At 47.5% G+C, this 10,693-nt stretch overlaps 1 protein-coding gene across 1 annotated transcript in view; it reads left to right on the forward strand.

Moving 5' to 3' along the window:
- Positions 1-8,483, forward strand: part of ERICH1 (glutamate rich 1) — a 52,527-nt gene extending 44,044 nt beyond the window's left edge. Inside the window, exons 4-6 of the mRNA XM_023517564.1 lie at positions 877-1,362; positions 3,638-3,832; positions 7,015-8,483. Of these exons, the coding sequence (XP_023373332.1) occupies positions 877-1,362; positions 3,638-3,832; positions 7,015-7,136 (803 nt within the window). The 3' untranslated portion in view covers positions 7,137-8,483. The remainder of the gene's footprint in view (positions 1-876; positions 1,363-3,637; positions 3,833-7,014) is intronic.
- Positions 8,484-10,693: the final 2,210 nt, after the last annotated feature.

A 10,693-nucleotide genomic window follows, 5' to 3' on the forward strand; every position in this document is an offset into this window, starting at 1 on the left:
TGGTGACATCCTGCCTTCATACAGTGTCTCACAGGTTCCCTCAGAGTGGAGTGGTGACATCCTGCCTTCATACAGTGTCTCACAGGTCCCTCGCAATGGTGACATCCTGCCTTCATACAGTGTCTCACAGTGCAGGGCATCGGGGTCATGTCTCTCCCTGTCTGCACGCACCCCTGTGTGCCGTTGCACCATCCTCTGCCAGCCCCACACCCTAGGCAGGCCTCCTCGTGGCCAGGGGCTCAGCTGTGTCCAGCCCACGTGGCACATCCTCCCTTCCGCCCCCTGTGTGTGACTCCCTCCTGGGAGGCTCCTTTCCAGCGAAGCCCCTGCTCGGATTTGGATCAGCCGTAGTTACAACTGCGACTCTTCTGCCGGAAAGCTGTGTTTCCCAGCACATTATCAACCTCCACGGAAGCTCCTGGTGCTTCTGCCCACCTGGAGTCCAAACCAATAATCTTCATGTCAAACGTGACCTTTCGCTGACTCAGATTTGCAACTCATCATTTTTTTTTCTTTCTCACAGCCAAGTAACTCTTCGAAGAGACTTAAACTGTAAAAACACCAAAAATAAGGGTTTTCTTTCCAAGGCCCTAGGAGTGAAATTTTACCCTCAATAAAACTGCAACAACTCTTAAATCCTTAAAAACACGCCACACATTATAATTTTAAATTGCTGCTGATTTTTATTCTGGTTAGTCCCAGATCTTTGATAGTGTAACTGCTGTGAGGTAAAGTTGAGAATCACTGGTAAGTAGTTTAAATTCTTATTGTACTAAAACTATAAGATTCTAATGGAAAATTTATTTGCCTTAGAAGTTTGTTATGGTTCCAATGTGCTGAAAATCATTGTTATTTGAATTTTTTTTTTTTTAACAGATCAGGATCTTCATGATCTACCAAAGAGAAGAAGAATTAGAAAGCGTAAATCAAAGAAAAATCCCAAGAGTACTTACATAGAACAAGCACAGTTAGAGAAACACCAGTGTCTTTTACGAGAAGAATTACAGCCACAGCACACAGATGGCCCCACAATAAGTAAAAATAAAAAAAGGAAACTGAAAAAGAAACAGCAGATTAAAAGGAAGAAAGCAGCCGGCTTAGCGGCGAAGGCCTCTGGTGTCAGTTTTATGTACCAGCCGGAGGAGAGCAGCAGTGACCGGGAAGGAGCAGGAGACGTGGAAGGGCAGGTCGCCCCAGAGGCCCAGGACTTTCCCACCATGGATGCCAAGGAGCCGGACTCCACTGGGGCCAGTGAGGAGGACGCCACAGATGCCAGCGAGGAAGATGTCAGAATTACCTGTGAAAAGACGGAGAGTATCCTGAAGTTTCTGAAATCCACACAAGAAATTTATTTTTATGATGGTATGACTTTTTTACTGTTTTTCTTTTGCATAATGGCATCCACTTAAAAATTTGCAAAGAGAAATAAATATAGTAAAATATGTAAATGTTTAAAACATCAAACACATTAAAATATTCAAAATAAATAATAGATTTAAGACAAAAATTCTTTCCACCCAAGATGTGGCCTGGCACACTCCTCATGGCAAAGCCCACCTCTGGCTACCAGTGGGTCTGGGACCGGGTGTGGGAGTGCGCAGGTGGTACAGGCTATATTTCCAGGTAAAGGTGAATCCAGAGTGCAGGCTCAGATGAGCTCCTGTCCGTGTTCATAGCTGATGGAGAGCATGGAACTGACCAGCTCAGGGTTTTTCAGGAAGCATTTTGAGCAAAGGCTTGGACTGGTACACATTACAGAAGTGAAAGTAGGTCTAACCTCACAGGTGACAGTGCTCAGAATTGAATTACACATCACTAACACTGGACCACGGATTGGAGAGAAGTGAGCATTAACCAGAGGCCAGCACGGTTACCCAGAACAAATGTCCTCAAATAAGCTGTTTTCCTCTTTTAAGGACGTTATCAGTAGGTTCAGGGGAGTGGGGCAGGTTTAGCAGATCCCAGCTGCCACAAGACATTAGACAGTGTTCCCGTGAACAGGACTGCGGAGTAACTGATGGAAACAATGATACAGGAGTACCATTACTAAAGGTCGGTTCTGACCAAGCAGATGGCTGCACGTAACCTTAACCCTTCCCTCTGTGGCAGGTTCATCAGCAGTGTGTCCTAACAGACTGAAACCCAAACCCCCTGATGCTGCAGGGCAGACCCACTGCTCTGCGTTGGGGAAGCAGGGGCTGCAGAGGGCTGCTGGGTTTAACACCCTGATACTGCAGGACAGACCCACTGCTCCATGTCAGGGAGGCGGGGGCTGCAGAGGGCTGCTGGGTTTTCCAGCCTGTGAGTGGTGCTTGCAGCAGACGGATAGTCAGGCCCAGAATAACTAAAACCAGACTAAAAAGAAGAATCTGCGGAAGGAAGGTACAAGCTACTAAAAGCAAGCCCGTGGGAAGACAGAAGTCCCACAAGCCACGTGGTGGCCCTGCCCTTTCTGGGTGTGGCACTAGGAGAGGGCCTGAAGGCCACCGTGGAGCCCTCAGCACTAGACCACCCCAGAGTGTTTGTCAACCTCATGGGCTGGGAAGACAGGAAGCGGATGGCCCAGGGGCTGGTGAGAATGGGACTCCCGGACCAGACGTGCCCCTCACCAGGTCTTCCTCAGGGCCTTGGCTGGAGTCTAAAGCTGTGGGGTGAAGGGAAAGGAACCCAGAACCCAGCTTCTCAGAGCTGACCCAGCCTTTGGAGCTACAAGACAGCCCAGGGGTCCACAGTCCTTTGCCAGATGCACGACGCCCCACCATCCCTGTGTGGGCACACTGACCTGCCCCCACCCGTGTGCTGGCAGAGGCCTCACCAGGGAAAACACCATCATCCAAGGCCTCCCCTAGTTTTTATACATATTCAGTAACAAGGCACCAGCCATGTCTAGAGATAGGACCATCGATCCAGAAACCAGGAGAGAAAGAGCAAGCAGTGGAGCCTTGGGAGTGGAGGTATTGATGTCACCAGGCAAGCTTCAAAGAGGGAGAAGGTGGAAGATCGCAGACTTTTACCAGGAGTTGAGGAGACGCAGAACCCGGTAAGCAGGCACAACACCCCACAGGTGGGTCTGGCACAGAGGGAAGTGAGGTCACAGTGGAGCGGGAGCTCCCAGAGGAGGTGCAAGCAGAGTCCCAGACCCAGGGTCTGAAACTCCACGAAGGTAAGTACTGAAGCCACCATACCCCCCACAGCGTCATGGTCCAACTGCTGAAAACCAAGGGTGAAGAAAAGTTTCAAAGCAGCCAGAGGAAAAGATGCATTATCTTCACATCAACAGCAGGAGCCAGGCCTGTGTTTCACGGTTTTTCTTGAAGTGCCCTAAACAGGGAACAGTTGATGCAAATACGGAGCGTGGCCTCATGCCTAGTTCTGCTGCTGCTCATGCGCTGAGTGCATCTCACACGGGGAGGGCGTCTCACCGGGTCAGGCGCGTCAGCACAGGGACGTCTCTGCAGCGCCGCTCACTGCCAGTTCTGCTGTCTTACTTCCATCTCCGAGTTCTATTCTGATTACCTCTCCCATGGCTTTTTATATCCACACATCTCATCTTATGTACAAGTGTATGTTTGAGGTTTTCCTTAAGAGACGAAGCTTATCTTTGGTTTATGAACTAAGTGATATTGACTTTATTTAGGTATCTCCAAAGATCCAGATTCAGCTGTCTGTGTGGAAACCACCGAAGAGCTGCTTAACCACCTTGAGTCCCGCCGCCTGCCTCCCTCGGATGTGTTCATTCTTGATCACATGAAAACGCTGCTACTTTTGCAAGACATTGAAAGATTGAGGAGCGCCCTGGAAGTGTTCCCAGAACATTGCACGATGCCTCCTGGTGAGTGCTGTACAGTTTATTCATTGTCTTGTTTAGATATTCTTGTCCAGGTTTGCCTCTAAAAAATACACACCCCCACCACGAAACAGCAACGAGTCAGAAAATATAATGGCACACATATGGCTTGGAAGAATAGAGTCCCACAGAGAAATAGGTTTCTTTTACTTCTGCTCAATATAAAAATATTTCACATAATATATGCAGAAATGCATGTGCAATCAAATTTTCCAGATTTGTGAGCTATCAACTCTCAAAGCCAAATTCTCCTCAGTTTAAATAAGAAGTGAAAGGACTCGTCTCTCCTCCCTGCTGGGTTGGGGGGAAGTACATTTCTTCTACCTTCTGTTGTCCTTGGGCCTTTCTGAAGCCCTGCAGCTGGGAGGAGCGCTGCCCGTCTGTGGTGGCTGCACCAGTCCTCTCGTGCCACGTGTGGGCCATGTGAGGATCTCATGGTCACAGGGATCTGCACACATTGCAGATCAGAAAGCCAGGCTTCTCCAGGGCCCACATCACCTGCACACCAGAGCCAGCCTGGCGGCACTGGACCAGACAAGTGTGATGCGTGCTTTCCACCCTCAGAGCCTAGGGGCTGCCAAAGAGTACAGAGTAGTACATTTTAAAAGCCATCGCCATGGGGCGGCGCTTGTGGCTCAGTGGATAGGGCACTGGCCCCATATACCAAGGGTGGCAGGTTCAAATCCAGCCCTGGCCAAATTGCAAAAATTAGTTGGGTGTTGTGGCGGGTACCTGTAGTCCTGAGTAGGCTGAGGCAAGAGGATCACCTAAGCCCAAGAGTTGGAATTGAAGTTTGCTGTGAGCTGTGACGCCATGGCACTCTACTGAGGGCGACAAAGTGAGACTGTCTTAAAATAAATAAATAAATAAATAAATAAAATAAAAGCCATCACAACTCGACATATACCATAGAACAGATCCAGTGCAGGCCAGGGCCATGAGCGGTTGATCACAGGGCTACACAGGAGACAAACGCCATAGGTGTTCTGCTCAGGGAAAAAGGCATGTAGGGCCTCTGTCCTAGTGCCAGTGCCCTAGTCAGCAGGAAGGAAGGAAACGTGAGGGATTTCAAGGAGACAGACGTAGGAGAGTACAGAGTGAGAGGGGCATTCTTGCCACACTGGGGATGGGAGTAGCCGGTGGGGGGTGGGGTGGGGTGGTGCCAGATGTTACCCAGGGAGGCTGGACTGGGGAGCTGGCCTGGGAGGCAGCAGATGGGTGAGCAGTGGGGGCCCCAGGGCCACACAGGCTTCTATGCAGGGAGTAGCCAAGGCCCCTCTGGGCAGCTTTGGTGACCTTGGCGGGGGCACCCTGCAGCTGGGAGGAAAGCATTTGCTGAATGACGGGGTGGAGTTGCCAAGAGGAAGAGGATGGTCAGAAAGGTGTTTGGGGCAAGGACCCATGAACTCACACTGTGCAGTCAGGGGCTGGGCAGTCAGGTGGCCAAGACTTGGCTGTGGCCAGGACACAGGGAATAGAGAGGGCGAAAGGATGAGGGGGTGACAGTGGGCAAGGTGTCTTCTCAGAATGTGGGAAATGCCTGGGGGGAAGGCAGGCAGAGGTCTCAGAGGTGAAGTGTGTAGCCCACAGGCAGCTGCCTGGTTTGGGTGGTTATTAGCCTGTTTTATATAGTAAGTCTTCAGCAAGCCTATACTGCTGTGATAAAGTTTTATCTCAAACTGCAAAAAGCCAGTTTTATTAAGTCGACTAATATGAGATTTTCATGAGAGATGTAAGCCATTTAAAATTTTGAATTTTAAATTTTTTATATTTTTAGTCTGTTTCTTAGACATAAGACTTTTCAACTATGCAGTGTTCTGAAATGCATCAGACAAATTTTAGCAACTATTAGGGATTTAGCACAATGTCTAATACTAAAATCACTTGTGTCTTTATCAAAATAACTGGACAAGTGCTATCTACAAGGACGTTGACTTTAAGCAACTGTTAGAACTAAAACTTATGGCCCGTTTTCTGTAAAAACAGATTCCCTTTGCATGCATGGAAGATTTGAACTTGAAGTTCTTCTATGTCAGGAAGAAATAAAATTTGGTGAAATAAAATTTTATAAACAGTGAAGCTTTGTTTTCAAATATTGTATTTATTTAATTTTAATTACTAAGTTTAATTAGTAGCTGTATTTCTCATCTCTATAGGATCTCTATAGGGTAAGTGGGCATTTTAAAAGTAGGCAGAGAGCAGTTTCTTTCTACCTGTCATCTCTCCTCTTTCTTTGCTGGGTCAGTAATTGCTTTTCCTAAGTCAGAGATGTGCTCTCACAGTGTCAGGAGAGAGCCGTGGTCAGTAACACTGGCCTCATACTGACACGTTCGTCTTACCACGTGTACACTGTCATCAGTGTAAGCTCCGCTCACTGACACTGGGATGGAGTCTTGACAAGCTTTGAGCCACCTTTGACAGGCACCTCCTGGACAGTATGTGCTGGACCATCCTCCTGTGGGTCTCACTTGGGACTCTGCTTTTAACCATCTTCTAATTGTTCACCTTGGACATAAGCTTCTATTTCCTTTGGGTTCTTTTTTTTCCCAAGACTGAGTCTCACTATGTCGCCCTTAGTAAATTGCCAAGGCGTCACAGCTCACAGCAACCCCAACTCTTGGGCTTAAGTGATTCTCTTGCTTCAGCCTCCCAAGTAACTGGGACTATAGGCGCCTGCCACAGTGCCTGGCTCTTTTTTGTTTGTTTTGTTATTCTTGTCATTGTTGTTTAGCAGGCTCAGGCCGGGTTCAAACCCACCGGCCCCAGTGCATGTGGCTGGCGCCCTAACCACTGAGCTACAGGCGCCAAGCCTCTATTTCGTTTGGATTTCATTTTGTGTGTGGTTTCTTTTCAGAGCAGATTTTAGACCCGTGACACTGGCGCTGTGGCATCATGAAGCTCAGGTCTCGAGGAGCCAGCACACCTGCAGACTCACAGCCAGTGGGGGCCACCCCCAGACGCACTGTTTGCCCATTTGTCAGGCAGCACGTGGTTCATGGGCGTGTGCCCCCGTCCATACTGTCAGATACCAAAGTTGCATTTTATTATAGCTGATCATTTCAGGGTTTCCTCTGGGCCCAAAGGCTAATTATCTACAAACTAATAATTTATGATTTTTCCTTTTATCTTTATTTTATATTTTGTTTGTTTTGTTTTTGTCTTTCCAGAACATGCCAGAGTAATCACAGCCTTCTTTAATTACTGGATCACAAATGTCCTTCCTGAGAGCAACGGTGAACAGAATCAGAATACCTCTTTAAGACCCCTAATATTTAACAAGAAAATATGAAAGACACATATGAAGTGGACCGAGAGTTAATTCCCAGTATTTTCTTCATGACCTGTACCCTATGAACTTTGAAGTCATTTCTGCCATATTTATTTTGTACATAATTGTTAGACGTCATCTGTATTTCTATAGAATTTTAAATCCCTGCCTTACATCTGAAACTCTCTGTTTTAAGAATGTTTTGTGGGCAGCAGGCAGTTCTAGACAAATAGTTTGTAGCAGAATTTCTTCTTTTTTCCTTTTCTCTATCAAAACCTATTTTTCCTGTTTTATCTTTATCACAGAAGCAGTCGCTGATTTTTAGTGTTACTGAGTTTAAAAGCATCTATACAACATTCAGGATATTGGCTCTGTCCATGAAAATAACAGTTGTACTGTGGTAAAATACACATAGCACAGAATTTGCCATGTGAGGTACACGAGTTGGTGCATTCGCCACGTCAGAGGTGTGGACTGCAACCGTTTTCTTCCGTCTGCCAAAGGCGCTGCTGGGCGTCTCTCTACATCACTGGGGAGAGGTGCTGGTGCAGAGGGCACTGCTGGGCGTCTCTCCACGTCGCCCAGGGGAGAGGTGCTGTGGCGATGTTCCCTGTGGGTGGTTCTATGTGGACATTGCTTGCATCCTTGGACAGGGCACACAGGACACAGTATTTGAGGTTTCAGAGGTGTGACCTGCCCTCCGCCACGGCTGCCCATTTCATGCTCACACCGCTACTGCTCAGCCCCCAGAATCTCCCTGCTCCAGGTTCTCATGGTCGCCATTGCAGCCATCCTGGTGGTGTCAGCTGAGGTCTCGTGGTTTCGATTTCCCCTCCCCAAAGGCTGATGGCCCTGAGTGTCGTCTCCTGTGCCAGTGGCCAAACATCTGCTTCAGTCATGGCCCATTTGGTGGTGGGTTGTTTGGGTTTTGCTGCCATGTTATCAGAGTTGAGTGTGTTCTGGATAATCCCTTAGCCAACGTGGAGTCCAGCTAACCTGCTCCCGTGCTGCCTGCACTTCTGGCATCATATCTGAGAGTCATCACCAAACCCACTGTCATACAGTTTCTGCTCTGTGTTTCCTTCTAAGTGTCAGAGTTGTAGCTGTTTCATGGCTGCTGATCCATTCTGAGTTAGTTTTACAGGCAGTGTAAGGTAAGGATCCGATTGCATCCTTTTGCGTCTGGACATCCAGTTTCCCAGCACCATCCGCTGCAGACATTGTCTTTTCCCATGGAATCAGCACGCAAGGGCTTGGCTCTGACTCTCTCTTGCATCCCGCTGTCTGTCTGTCTGTCTGTCTTTATGCCAGTACCATGCTGCTTTGAATACTGTAACTTTGTACTGAATTTTGAAATCAAGAAGTATAAACCTTCCAACTTTGTTGTTTTTCAAGATTGTTTTGGTTATTTGAGAATGCCTCACAATTTCGTATGAATTTTAGGCTGGGTTTTTCTATTTATGAAAAAAAAAAAGGCATTTGTTAGCACTTGGATATGGCCTCATTGATTCCGGTTGCTTTGGGAGTCCTGACATCTTACCAGTAACTGGCCGGGTCCCTGGACTCTGGCTCCACAGCCGCTCTGCTCCCTGCAGACTTGTCCTTGTGCGTTCCTTGTGTTACTTAATCCTATAGCCCTCTCTTTAGTAGAGAAATTTATTGGTTTCTTTTTTCGGGTAACTCCCCTGCTCCACTCCCACCAACATTTTCCATCATTTTTGTTGTTTAGCTGCATATTCCTATACATTTTTCAACTTTACCTTCCAGTCCTTTCATTGATTTCCTTAGTTTCTTTAATTATAGGTTTTAATTTTCTCAAGGCACTGTGAAAAGCTCACACACAGCCCCTGTGGCCCGTTTGCCTGTGGGTCCTCAGATCCAGCCTCCAGACCCCCCATATCCTCTAAGTGTCCTCTGCGGTGCTCTTCAGAGTCACTGACAGGCGTATACTGCACTGATCCGCCCTGGCCTCCGGGACTCATGGGTCCTTCTCCCGTGGCTGCTGTGCACACTGGGCCTTACAGCAGCCACTTTTCACCAGGCAGAGGCTGGGGGCTTCTGGGTGAGCACTGAACTTGTCCCTCGATGGAGGGAAGAGAAGGACGCTCTGAGGAGAGGCACAGAGCTATGCTGGGGCTTGGGGCACACTGGCCATACCTACACACACCGTGCCCTGGGACACCTGCCCAACCACAGACCCAACTCCCAGTGGGGGCCTGTTCTGCTAGCAAGACCCACACACAGCTGCGTCCTTCCTGCAGACACTGAAGAGTGCTGCAGGGTTAGGAATAGCCTAACAGACAAGGCAGAACCTTCTGGAAACAGGCTGCAGCAGAAAGGATCAGTCAGGTTCTGGAGGTAGATGAGCCTGGGCCTGGGGGTGCGTCCTAGGGGGCTCACAGTCTTCATCTGCACCTCGCAAGCAGGATGCACTACCACTGTGTACAGCTTTGGGGAGGTGACTTTCATCTGATATAGGATTCTGGGAAAGGGTTAGGCCTCCACTGTGCATCAAAGATGTATAGTTGGCCAATAGGTATATGAAAACATGTTCAACATGGCTAATCATCGGAAAAACACAAACCAAAACCATAATGAGAGATCATCTTACCCCAATTACAATAAGGAGGGTACAACGAAAGGGGAGTGCTTACGCACTATTGATGGCAATGCAAATTAGTACAGCCATCATGGATGACAGTAGGGAGAGCTCTCAAAAACTAAAACTGTAACTACCGTAGGGTACAGCAATCCCACTACTGCCTATTTACCAAGGACAAAAAAATAGTATATATCTGCTTACCCATATTTCCTGTAGCACTATTCATAATACAGAAAGTAACAGCATCAACCTAAGTATCAACAGAAAAAAGGGTAAAGAAAATGTGGCATTATATACACAGTGGAATACTATTCAGCCATAAAAAAGGCACGAAAGCCTGTCATTTCCAGCAATATGGGTGGAACTGGAGGTCATTGTGTTAAATTAAATAAGCGAGGCACACAAAGACAAATGTTGCCTATTCTCACTCATGTGGGAACTAGAAATGTTGATCTCATGGTGGCAGAGACACCAGAGGCTGGGGGCGTACAAGGCTGGTGGAGTGGGGTGGGTTAGTGGGTACAAACACACAGATCTAATGTTTCACAGCAGAGTACAGTGACTATAGTTAACAGTAGTGTACTGTATATCTCAAAACTGCTAAAAGAAAGGGCTTGAAATGTTCCCAAGGCACAGAAATAATAGATACTAAGGGTGATGGACACTGGCTTGATCATCATACATTCTCTGCAGGTAACAAAATATCCCATGTGCCCTAGAAATAGGTACATATATTATGTATCAAATTTTAAAAACATCCAAGTTGAGAGAGGACTGAAGGTGCAGCTCTCTTTCCTAACTACCTCCAAGACTGAAGAACTTGGTACTGTCCAACAAAGCAGCTTTGTTTACTAGAAAGTTCTGTGGTACCCAAAGCCCACTCTCATTTAAAAGTAAATTTTCCGGCTCAGCACCTGTGGCTCAAGTGGCTAAGGTGCCAGCCATATACACCTAAGGTGGCGGGTTCGAATCCAGC

Source organism: Otolemur garnettii, unplaced genomic scaffold (assembly GCF_000181295.1).
Source record: "Otolemur garnettii isolate 467f Iridium unplaced genomic scaffold, OtoGar3 scaffold00114, whole genome shotgun sequence".
In the NCBI taxonomy this organism is placed as follows: Eukaryota; Metazoa; Chordata; class Mammalia; order Primates; family Galagidae; genus Otolemur; species Otolemur garnettii.